Source organism: Labeo rohita, chromosome 10 (genome assembly GCF_022985175.1).
Source record: "Labeo rohita strain BAU-BD-2019 chromosome 10, IGBB_LRoh.1.0, whole genome shotgun sequence".
NCBI classification, from domain to species: Eukaryota; Metazoa; Chordata; class Actinopteri; order Cypriniformes; family Cyprinidae; genus Labeo; species Labeo rohita.
Genome location: NC_066878.1, coordinates 27,429,528 through 27,442,684, shown reverse-complemented (window position 1 = coordinate 27,442,684; position 13,157 = coordinate 27,429,528). Strand labels below are relative to the sequence as shown.

At 27.3% G+C, this 13,157-nt stretch overlaps 2 protein-coding genes across 2 annotated transcripts; both read right to left on the bottom strand.

The window, feature by feature from the left end:
* Nucleotides 1–391: 391 nt before the first annotated feature.
* wu:fb59d01 (uncharacterized protein LOC322379 homolog) lies at nucleotides 392–6,304 on the bottom strand. Its single transcript, XM_051121890.1, has 6 exons — nucleotides 6,012–6,304; nucleotides 3,783–3,977; nucleotides 3,533–3,697; nucleotides 1,226–1,291; nucleotides 985–1,063; nucleotides 392–895 (listed from the first exon to the last, which is right to left on the bottom strand). Exons 1-6 carry the CDS (start codon nucleotides 6,079–6,081, stop codon nucleotides 838–840), a joined length of 633 nt encoding a protein of 210 aa, XP_050977847.1. The 5' UTR covers nucleotides 6,082–6,304; the 3' UTR covers nucleotides 392–837.
* A 1,659-nt stretch (nucleotides 6,305–7,963) lies between these two features.
* On the bottom strand, nucleotides 7,964–11,873 carry nxnl2 (nucleoredoxin like 2). The gene is made up of 2 exons (XM_051121891.1): nucleotides 11,233–11,873; nucleotides 7,964–9,299 (listed from the first exon to the last, which is right to left on the bottom strand). Exons 1-2 carry the CDS (start codon nucleotides 11,532–11,534, stop codon nucleotides 9,131–9,133), a joined length of 471 nt encoding a protein of 156 aa, XP_050977848.1. The 5' UTR covers nucleotides 11,535–11,873; the 3' UTR covers nucleotides 7,964–9,130.
* Between the last annotated feature and the right edge of the window lie 1,284 nt (nucleotides 11,874–13,157).

Here is a 13,157-nt window from a genome sequence, read left to right as displayed (position 1 = left end):
GTTACACTAGTAGTTGTGCACTTGGTTAATGATTCTTATAACCTGTGGTGTGTTTTATGAAAACAGGTCATTATGAGTTGGATGACCTATGTTGATCATGTGACTGGCACCTCACTGGAGTAAATGACCTGATCAATGAGTGTTAGACATCACAGGGTTTCACATCATGTGACCAATAAATAAATAAACAGGCTTAAATTCTATGGGAATCAATGCAGTCTCTTCATTTGAGTACTGTGTGCATCTTAAAATAATTATACACATATAAATATAGCATTTATAATATAATAAAAAAGTATTCTTCTGTATTTGATAAAAAAAACTCTAATCATTATAATTAGACACTAAAATAAATAAATAAATACATAAATAATTTGCACTTCAGATCTGGTTCTGTATTAGAATCTACTTTTATTAATATTAAATTGTATTATATATCAAATATTATAATACATTATATATTAAAAACAAGTAGCTTTTTTGGTCTTTATTATTTTTTGGTCTTGATTTATTATTTTAAAATTTCTTGTTAAAAAAACAATATAAAACACAGAAAGGCTATGATTTCTTTTGTTACATCATCATCTTAACAAGTACAGTACATTTGATCACATACATCATCAGATATCTGCTGTCATATATAAAACAAAACAGGATTGCTTTTAATATTTAATAGCTTTACATTGCCGAACTCTTAGTAAAAACAAAACATTATCAAAGTAACCAATAATATCTATCAATTAAAACCAATTGTTACATTACTGTTCAAACAGGACTAGTATAAACGGTACAAAGGCACTAAGGATGTATGTACAGACACGTGTTGTGAACAAAGATCTATTTCATTTCGATATCAGTTGTCGGCACCGGCTTTCGTTCTCCTTTCTTGCTTTTCCTATGAAAGAAAAGAAACATTTTAGATACTTTCTCAAAAGGATTAAGATTAAACATGGTAAAATGACTGTAAAATCACTTGATACTTACTTGCGGAGCACAAACACCACAATCAAAGAAATGAGAGCGCCGGCGAACACAATCCCACCCAAAACACCCACAATCAGCCCTGAGAGAGGAAACGGACATGATGAAAACCTGTTTATGAACTCTTTTTAATGCATTTTAAACATATTCATGATGAAACGTGCAGTTACAGCATCAGCAGAACTTCACATAACAGTAGCAAAAATTAAAATATAATATGAATATAAATAATTAGTGAGTTTACCTGCATTAACACTGCTCTCATCAGGGTTTGGCACGTCTGCAGCTCCCAACAGCCGTCCGGATCGTGCTGTAAAAATACATTTATACTGTCAGTTCAGGCCAGTCAGAGCAGACAGACTGACCTCTAGTGGACAACAGATGAACACGCACTCAATCACTAAAGCTGATCAACATTTTAGGAAATACTGAAAAACCTAAAAGAAATGATCTTATATTTTTACCATTTAAAATAACTGTTTACTATTTGAATATACTTTAAAATGTAATTTATTCCTGTGATCAAAGCTGCATTTTCAGCATCATTACTCCAGTCTTCAGTGTCACACGATCCTTCAGAAATCATTCTAATATGCTGATTTGCTGCTCAACAAACATTTATTTATTTATTTATTTTTTAATGCCACTTTTAGTCAATCTAATGCGTCCTTTCTAAATAAAAGTATTACTCTTTAGATAAATAAATAAATTAATTAAGCTGTAGTGTATCCTAAAGCTGTTTATAGATACTCAATTTTCACAAAAAGCCCAAAAAGTGTCTCTATGTGTTTATTTAACATTTACTTTTTTTCTCCAAATAATAATTGTATTATAATTTATATAATATCTATATAGTTTATATAATTTTATATACATTAATATAATTTGTATTTTGTATGTATTTAACAATAAAGTTGATTTTATTTTTAAAATACATTTATGTTATTTTAATAATAGTTAAAAACATATTTGACAATAAGGTTGACTTTATTTTTTAAATAAATTATTATTTTTTAAAATAATAATTATAATTTTTTTTCTGTATTTAACAATAATGTTGATTTTATTTTTAAAATATGTTTATATTATTTTAATAATAGTTTGACAGCAAGGTTGATTTTATTTTTAAAAAATTAAATTATTTTTATTTGTTTAAATAATATATATATATATATATATATATATATATATATTTTTTTTTTTTTTTTTCTGTATTTAACAATAAAGTTGATTTTATTTTTAAAATACGTTTATATTATTTTAATAATAGTTTGACAGCAAGGTTGATTTTATTTTTAAAAAATTAAATTATTTTTATTTGTTTAAATAATATATATATATATATATATATATATTTTTTTTTTCTGTATTTAACAATAAAGTTGATTTTATTTTTAAAATACGTTTATATTATTTTAATAATAGTTTACATATTTTTTCTCTATTTGACAAAGTTTGTTATTTTTTAATAAACATTTGTATTACTTTAATAATAATTTAAATATTTAAATATTTGTTCTATATTTGACAGACTTAAAAAAACAAGTATTGATTTAATAATAATTTAAATATTTAAATATTTGTTCTGTATTTGACAATGAAGTAGATTTTATTTTTAAAAGATGATTTATTAATAATCAGAGTCACATGATACTTCAGAAATCATTCTAATATGCAAATTTAAAATTTAAATTTTTATTTATTATTTATTAATTTTAAGATTTTTTTTTTTTTTTTTAGCTGAACAGAAAATTCAAAAGAACAGCATTAATGTGAAACAGAATTTTTTGTAACATTATAAATGTCTTTACTGTGACTTTTAGTCAATCTAATGCATCCTTTCTGAATAAAAGTATTAATATTTAAATAAATTAATAAATAAATTGAGCTGTAGTGTATCCTAAAGCTCCTTATAGACCCTCAAGTCACTATTTTCACAAATAACTGACTCAAAAACGCCCTCATTTACTGCCTACATTTTATAGCAGTAATGTTTAGGACTTCCTCATTTTCTCTTTGTCTCTATGTGTTTATTGAACATTTAAAACGAGGCTTTCTCTGTTTCAGCACTTGCACTTGTGATAGCTGTGGAAACTTACAGAACAAGATCAGTTATTAACTCATTACCTTACCATCAATTGTTTGCTATCTTCAAAGAAAAAGTCCATCTTTATATATCTGAAGTTTCAACTGTTGTAAAGACACTAACTACTCATAAACTTCCAGTGAAACGGACGGTTTAATTATTAACTCACCTGTGCTCTCAGAAAAAAAAAAGGTACAAAAACTGTCACTAGAGCGTTACTCCCTTTAAAAGCCACTAAAATGCAGACTTCTGGTAGTGTTATGTACATTTGAGGCATTAAAATGTAATACTTTTTTAAAATACTAATATGTTTCTCTAAGGTATTTTGAGATGTACCTTTTAGCTTTTGCACCTTGGGATTCCACAACAGAATCAGCATTGTACCTTTTTTCCCGAGAGTGCGAGTTGAGTGGAAATCTAAAACTATTTAGTGATTAAAAATGGCAAAATGAGATTTTAACTGACCGAGACACATCTTGTGACATTCCTCTCGAGTGTTGAAACGGTTGCCATTTCCACGGCAGCCTTTGTATAAGAACATACGGCAGTTCTTCTCTTCACTGTCGTAATAAAACCTGGGAATTATGGCCAAACAGTCGCCTTCGTCCTTTGGCAGAGAACAGACGGCATCTGACCAACACGAAGGAAAGAGGATGAAACATCATTCGCTCATGTCAAATCAACAAATACGCTGTATACTTGTTGACTGAGTTACCTTCGTCTGGGTAGAGCTCGTTTCCTTTGGCTGAACATGCTATCATACAGTCTTTGTCGGTGTTGAAGCGGTTGTCGTTCCCGCCTTCGCCTTTATAGAAGAACGGGACACAGACCTGCTGCTTTGGATCATAGAAAAATTTCAACATCGTTTCCTTTCCTGTTCCTTCATCTTTGGGCTGTGAGCACTCTGGGCCTGAAAAAAGACAGAAATTACTCATTATTATCTCATTTAAAGGTGTGAAATACCTTTGTCAAGCGTTTGGACACACTGAAAATGGTTTTAGTTTCTGTAGGCTTCTGCTTAAATACATTAATATTTTAATAATAATTTAAATATTTGATTTAATTTTTTAAATAAATTATGATTATTATTCATATTTTAATAATTAATTTTTTTCTGCATTTGGCAATAATGTGATTTTATTTGTAAAACATTTGTTATAATTGTCTATAATAATTTAAATATTTATATACTGGTTCTGTAGTTGACAATGTACGTTTTATCTTTTTAAAAATATCATTTTAATAATAATTTAAATATTTAAATAATTGTCCTGTATTTGACAAAGTTGATTTTCATGTTAAATTATTATTATTATTATTTTAATAATAATTTAAATGTTATTGTTTTATTTCTGCATTTGACAATGTTTTATTTTGTTTTGAGACACATTTGAATTATTTCAATAATAATTTAAATATTTAAATATTTAAAAAAAAAAAATTGTACCTAACAATGAAGTAGATTTTCTCTTTAAAAAAATATTATTTTAATAAAAATTTAAAAATTTAAATATTTGTTCTACATTTGACAATAAAGTTGATTTTATGTTTTTATATTTTAATAATTTAAATATTGGTTCTCTATTTGACAATGTTTTATCTTTAAAAAAATTGATTTTCTTTTTAAATACATTATTATTATTATTATTATTATTTTAAATAATAATATTTAATTATTATTTTTGTCTGTATTTGACAGATTTATTTTATTTTTAAACACATTTGTATTATTTTAATAATAATTCAAATATTTTTCTGTACTTAACAATGAAGTAGATTTGATCTTTTTCTAAAAATTGTTTTAATAGCAATTTAAATATTTAAATATTTGCTGTGTATTTGACAATAAAGATGATTTTATTTTTTATATATTAATAATAATTTAAATATATATTTAAATACTTGTTCTGTATTTGACAGTTTTAAAAATACAAAGTATTAATTTAGTAATAATTTTTATATTTCATATTTGTAAATTTGATTCTGTATTTGACAGTAAAGTAGATTTTATTTTTTAATATTTTAATAATAATTTAAATATTTGTTCTGTATTTGACGGTCTTAAAAATACAAAGTATTAATTTAATAATAATTTAAATATTTAAATATTTGTTTTGCATTTAACAATGAAGTTGATTTCATTTAATAATAATTTAAATATTAAATATTTTTAAATATTTGTTCTGTATTTGACAGTCATAAAAAGACAAAGTATTAATTTAATAATAATTTAAATACTTTAATATATGTTCTGTTATGGACAATGAAGTTAATAATTTAAATATTAAATATTTACATATTCTGTATTTGACAGTCTTAAAAAAGTATTAATTTAATAATAATTTAAATATTTAAATATATGTTCTGTAATCAACAATAAAATTTACCTTTTTTTTTTTTTTTTTACAAAATTAACATTGTAATAATAATTTAAATATTTTGTTTTGCGCTTGACAGTAAATTTGATTTTATTTAATATATATATATATTAAATGTATATTATTAGTATATATATTATACTTAAATGTGTGTATTGTGAATGAATTTCAACTTGGTTTCACTTCCTGCTGGCCTTTCAGTAAGTTCACATTTCTTCCTCAAACAGAGGTCATTGTAAAACATGTGGTTTCGACAACTGTGTTTATAGGTTGGCATAGAACATTCATTTAGGCTAATAAAAATAAATATATTTGCGAATAGATCAAATTTATTACTTTAAATTCTCTTCTTCTTCTTTTTTAACTAATTTTATGTCACAAGTAAGATTGAATGCGTCAAAACATTCTGAATTTCAGTGCATATATTGTAAAAGGAATCAGGAATGTCTGTTAGAATTATTTTCAATATTATCAACGTTTTTGATACAGAATATCAAAAGAAATACTTCCTGTAAAGAAAGCATGTATAATAACTCCGGAAATGACTGAAATCTGTCAGAACTCACCCCCTGATTGAGCAAAAACACCGCCGAATCCCAGAATGACCAGCAGAACGTACAGTGTTGTTCTCCTCATGGTGGATATTATTGAGTTTTGACTCGGTTTGGTCCGGTGAAGCTCCAACAGCTGCTCGCTCCGCACGACTGGCTCAACTTGAGTCCGGCTCGCGTCCTTTAGACCCTCTTATCAGCTCAGTTTTTATGATCAGGGTGTGTTTCTCTCACACCGAGGTCGGTTTCTGTCATAAAACCTGTCGATGACTCCTCTTATGGTCTCACTGTACAGTTTCGAACCGAAATGATCTAACCGCTCTCCCAGAAACCTGTTTGTGATAGCGAATAAAACTGAGAAATGATTCATTTGGGTCCGAGGGATGTGGCAGTATGTGAAATTTGTAATACAATAAACATATTCCATTTAAAAACATCTGATATTTTATCAATGAAAGGCAAGCAACGTCCCATTTGCCCTTAGTTTCTTCTACAGACCCTATGAACTCAGAGACGCATAAAAAAGAAACAAAGAAAATCCAACAGACAAAACATTAATTTTGATATATATTAAATTATTTAAATTATTTGTTCTGTATTTGACAAAAAAAAATTTGATTTTATAAAAAAAAAAATTAAATATTTTAATATTTGTTCTGTTTTTAAAAAAGTTGAGTTTATTATTTTGTTTGTTATTTTTATAATAATTTAAATATTTAAATATTGGTTCTGTATTTGACAGTTGATTTTTTTTTTTAAAAGATTCTTTTAATAATAATTTAAATATTTACGTATTTGTTTGTGTTTGTCAAAGTTTTTTCAAAACAATTACTTTAGCATTTAATCAAAATTTAAATATCACTTCACAGGACAAACAGCAAAACATTAATTCTGATAAATATGAAATTATTATTTCAATAATAAATGAAATACTTAAAATATTACATTAAAAATGTTATTAATTCTGATAAATATTAAATTGCTTTAATAATATTTTGAATGTTAATGTTAACAGGACAAACAACAAAATATTAATTCTGATAAATATTACATTATTTAAATAATAATTTAAATTCCGATAAATATAAAATTATTATTTCAGTAATAATTTAAATATTAATGTTCACAGGACACAAAACTTTAATTATGATAAATTTATTAGTTCAATAATCATTTAAATATTGCCCAAAAATTAATCTTAAAAAATAATAATATTATTGTTCACAGGACAAACAACGAAAACATTGATTCTATTAAATATTTAATTGTTTTAATAATATTTTGAATATTTTGAATATTAATGCTCACAGGACGAACGACAAAACATTCATTCTGATAAACATTAAATTATGTAAATAATAATTTAAATATTGCAAAACTTTGATTGCGAGAAGTATTAAATTACTTTTAATAATTTCAATATTAATGTTAACAGGACAAAAGACAAAATATTAATAAATATTAAATTATTATTTCAATAATCATTTAAATATTGCCAAAAATAAATCTTAAAAAAAAACAACAATAATAATTTGAATATTAATGTTCACAGTACAAACAATGAAAACATTAATTCTGATAAATATTAAATTGCTTTAATAATATTTTGAATATTAATGCTCAGAGGACGAACGACAGAACATTAATTCTGATAAATATTAAATTATTATTTCAGTAATATTTTCAGTGTTAATGTTCACAAGACAAACAACAAAACATTTATTCTGATAAATATTAAATAATGTAAATAATAATTTAAATATTGAATTAAACTTTGATTGTGATAAGTATTAAATTACTTTTAATTATTTAAATATTAATGTTAACAGGACAAATGACTAAACATTAATAAATATTAAATGATTATTTCAATAATAATTTAAATATTGTATTACCATTGTATAAAGTTCGATAAATATAAAATTATTATTTTAATAATAAGTTAAATAGCAATGTTCACAAGACAAATGACAAAACATTAATTCTGATAAATCAATTTTATTATAAATTATAAATATTATAAATATTTCCTAGTCTAATTAGCTGAATTTTCTAAGTACATTAAACAGATATAATTCATTATTATTCACTATATTAATAGTTTTATTACCGGAAACAGCAGCTGGTCTCATGGTAATGTCGTATCTTAATTCAAACGCTTTGCTTAGTCAGGTATAGTCGTAGTATAGTTGAGATATGAGCGATCATAATCCCACAGCTCATTTCTTTGCACAATATTCCCTCATTAGTCACGACGTTGTTGACATACTGAAGGAATGGGTTCGGCGCGTGTTTTGCAACTGAAAGCAAAACAGATACGGACGGGGAACTGAGTGCTGTGGAAAAACACTCTCGGAGGACGATTTTAATGAGACACAGAGGAATAGCAAGCGTTTAGATGTACCACAACAACAGAACCAGTAAACATCTGCTGTTCTTCAAGTAACATGAGAGAATATGCATAGATTCATATAAGATTCAAAGAAATAGATTCTTACAAAAGCAGCTGTACAAAAAATAAGTAGCGAAAGCATTTGGAAAACGCGAAAATTGGCTGAAAATGTGCTCATCTTCATCTTCAAGATCTAGATGAGCTTGTTTGTTCATCAGATTTGGAGAAATGTAGCATTGCATCACTTGCTTACCAATGGATGTGAATGGGTGCCGTCAGAATGAGAGTCCAAACAGCTGATAAAAACATCACAATAATCCACAAGTAATGTATTTGTTGATCATTGTGATGTTTTAACAGCTTTTTGGACTCTCATTCCGACGGCACCCATTCACATCCATTGGTGAGCAGGAGATGCAATGCTACATTTCTCCAAATCTGATGAAGAAACTAACTCATCTACATCTTGGATGGCCTGAAAATGAGCACATTTTCAGCTAACGTTGATTTTTTTGGTGAACTATTTCTTTAAATACACTACCCGTCAAAAGTTTGGACACATCTGCTCGCTACCACAATATTTAAGAATAACAGTAAAGTAACTCCTGACTAGTTGTGTGGGTTGTTGACCTGAAAAGACTCTTGCACACAATTGCATAAGAATGTTCTGGCTCTTTTCTGCAGGTAAAACGTCAGTTTCAGCAGCCCTTGTGAATTCAGAGGAAGTTTCTGTATGTGATTCTCAGCCTTTAAAGTTCTGGAAGATCTCGGCCACCTCTAGCCAGCTCCGGAAACACGCCAGGCCCTGGTCCCGGATCTGCTTTCGGCCTTTGTCGGTGATCACCTGACCGTTCTCTTTCACGATCACCAGCTTCGGTACGGCTGTGATGTTGTATCTCTTCTTCAGCTCGCTGGGAAAACGGCAGAAAACATGTCAGGATCACAAATCACAACTTTTTTATTTTCTTTTGACCATCATTTAGTTGTTGCCATTTGAAAAGGTATAATGCAATAAAAAAGTCAAATACAGTACAAAAATCTAGCTAAAAATAATAAAGATAATCAAAGCAAACAGAAATGGTTGGACATTTAAATTAATGCAATAAATAGTAAAAAATAGTATAAATAGTGAAATACTGCACCCAAAAAATAAAAAAAAATAAAACAAGCTACAAAATAAATAAAGCCATGTTTTCCAAGCTGTTTTCCAAAATAATTAACAATATTAATACATACATAATATTTTTTATTTATACTGACCAACATTACAATAAATTATATATATATATATAGTTTTAAACAGTTTTAAATTTCAACATCATTTTGACTAAAAATAAATAAATAAATAAATAGAAAGTTTGCCATTTTAAAAGGTATAATGCAATACACAAAGTAAAATACAGTACAAAAATCTAGCTAAATATAATACAGGAAATTAAACCAAACAGAAATTGTTGTAAATTTAAATTGTTTAATACAACAAATAGTAAAAGTATAAATAGTGAACTACCGCACCAAAAAAAATAATAAATAAAAAATAAAATAAAATGGCTAAAAATAATAAAGGAAGTCAAAGGAACCATTGTTTTGATAAAAACAGAAATAGATGCTGATTTTAAATGCGTAATGCAATTTTTTAAAAATCGTAAAATGCAGCACAAAAATAACAAAAACATAAAACAAAATAATTATCAAAAAATAAAACAAGCTAAAAAATAAATAAAGCCATGTTTTCCAAGCTTTTTTCCAAAATAATTAACAATACAATAATTGTTATTTATACAGACTAACATATATATAAATTTGCAAATTAATAATGCAATAAACTAAAAGAATATAAATAAAAATATAAATAACAACATCATAATGTTTATTTGTATCGGTAAATATTAAAAGATATAGTAAGAATTGCTATATATAAAATTTAAAATGAATAATGCAATAAAAAAGTAAAATACAGTACAAAAAAATCTAAATACAAAAAAAGAAAATAAAAAGAACCATCATTTTGACAGAGAACAGAAATTGTTGTCAATTTAAAAATATAATGCAAATGCAATTATTTATTTCAAAAATAAATAAATAAATAATATTAATAATAAATTATATATATATATATATATAATATGTGTGTATATATATATATATATATATATATATATATATATATATATATTATTATTATTATTATTATTTATTTTTATTTTTTATTATATTATTATTATTATTATTAATTTATTTATTTATTTTTGCAAAAACAGGTAACTCCTGTTTTTATTGTGCTAGCTGTATTTTTTTAGTTATTTTTACTTAACCCAACTGCAGTTTGATTGAGATTCAAATGCACAATGAAGAAACATGATTTTGGAAAACTGAGTTTTTGCAAATGAACTCTTCATATAATGCATGTTATAGGATAGCATGTTAAAGGATGGATTGAGCATTGTATGCTCTATATAGTCTTTCAATTGATCATAAAATCATAAAAGGTGCATGTAAAACAATTATAAAGGTTTGGCCAACTTTTAGATAAATTTCACCCCAAGTCGCCCTAAATTTTATACATAATTCTAAAATAATTTTACAAAGAAATGCATAACATATTTTAGACTTAAGCACATTTTTAAAAATCCCCGACATTCCCATATTAACCTGATTAATGCAATAAAATGGCACAGAGATGCAGTGAACCTACACAGACAGTCTATTTATAACATAATCCTCCAAGTGTGTGTGCATTAAAGCTCTTATCAGGGACAGACTGAAAGCTGTAATGAAAGGTTACTGTGGCAGATGCACATCTGAGGTTCATGCACGCATTCAGAAACAATGACGACAACTCACTGTTTATACGGATCCGTCCAGGGCAGAGCCAGCCAGTCTCCGTGCATGTCATGATAATACTCCACCATGTCTTCTGTGGATTTATCCGAGGATATGAAGACGATCTCAAGCTGGGCAGGAGGCTCAGTCTCCTCCACCAGCTCGGTGTAGAAATCACACAGCAGCGGGGTGAAGTCTCGACACGGCGGACACCATCCGGCCGAAAAATACAGCCCGACCACTTTATTCCTGAGCGCTTCTTCTGGGTCCACCAGATCACCTTCTTTATTCACCAAAGTTCGGCCTGCAAACACCTCGACCATCGCAGGACTTCCTGTCCACTAGGATAAAGTGCCTAACTTTATGTTAAAGTCTTAAAAAGTGCGAAAAACACCTTTGCTCTATGTTCACGGCGCGCTCCAGTGAGTCCTTTGACAGCTTTGCTCGCAGCGAAGCGTGTTTACAAATCGCTTCCTACTGTCGTCATGAATATTAATGACGCGCCGTGACTGATTTGCTGACAGCTCATGAATATAAATTAGGTAGGCAGTAGACGCTCAGAGAAGGTTGCCGAGCAACATAAAAGCTGCGTAATTGTTATTAATTAGATAAGGCTACGCCATAGTACCATACCAATCAAGATTTTGAGCGCGGTTGCCAAGTAGAATTAACTTTTTATTATTGGAAAAAAATTGAATTATCCTAAAATACATTACCTAAAGCAGGGGTCTCCAAAGTTGATCCTGAAGGGCCGGAGTCCTGCAGAGTTTAGGTTTGACTTGCCTCAACACACCTGCCTGGAAGTTTCAAGTATGCATATTAATACCTTGATTAGCTGGTTCAGGTGTGTTCGATTAAGGTTGGAGCCAAACTCTGTAGGACACCGGCCCTCCAGGACCGAGTGCGGTGACCCCTGACCGAAGGTAAAGAGAAATTAGCTTACAGAAACAAAAGGGACTGTGCTGTTCAGCAGATGATTGGATTAAAAAATTATTAACGATACTTATTTATTAGGACGGCATTTTAGTGCCATTTTAAAAACAACAACAAAAAAGACTACAAGATTAATGTCGAAATTACAAGAAAAAGTCAAAATGTTTTGAGAATAAAGCTGAAATATTTCAAGAATAACGTTGAAATGTTTCGAGAAAAAAAAAAACGAAATTTGGAGAATAAAGTCGAAATGTTTCAAGAATAAAGTATAAATGTTTTGAGAATGAAGTTGAAATGTTGATACAAAAAATATCGAAATGTTTGGAGAATAAAGTTGAAATGTGTCGAGAATAAAATTGAAATATTTCCAGAATAAAGTTGAAATGTTTCAATAATAAAGTTGAAATGTTTTGAGAATGAAGTCGAAATTACGTGAATAAAATCGAATTGTTTTGAGAAAAGTCTAAATGTTTAGAGAAAAAAAAATCTAAATGTTTCAAGAATAAAGACGAAATTTTGAGAATAAAGTAAAAATGTTTCGAGAAAAAAAACTAAATGTTTTGAGAATAAAGTCGAAATGTTTCGAGAACAAAATCGAAACTGAGAATAATGTTTAAATGTTTCAAGAAAAAAAATCTAAATATTTAGAGAATAAAGTCGAAATATTTTGAGTAAACAAATAAAAATGTTTTGAGAATAAAGTTGAAATTGAGAGAAAGTTTAAATGTTTCAAGAAAAAAATCGAAATATTTTGAGAATAAAGTCGAAATTTTGAGAATAAAGTTTAAATGTTTTGAGGAAAAAAAATCTAAATGTTTCGAGAATGAAGTCGAAATTACGTGAATAAATTCGAAATGTTTTGAGAAAAGTCTAAATGTTTAGAGAAAAACAAAATCTAAATGTATCGAGAATAAAGTCGAAATTGAGAATAAAGTTTAAATGTTTCGAGAATAAAGCCGAAATATTTTGAGTAAACAAATGTTTCAAGAATAAAGTCGAGATTTTGAGAATAA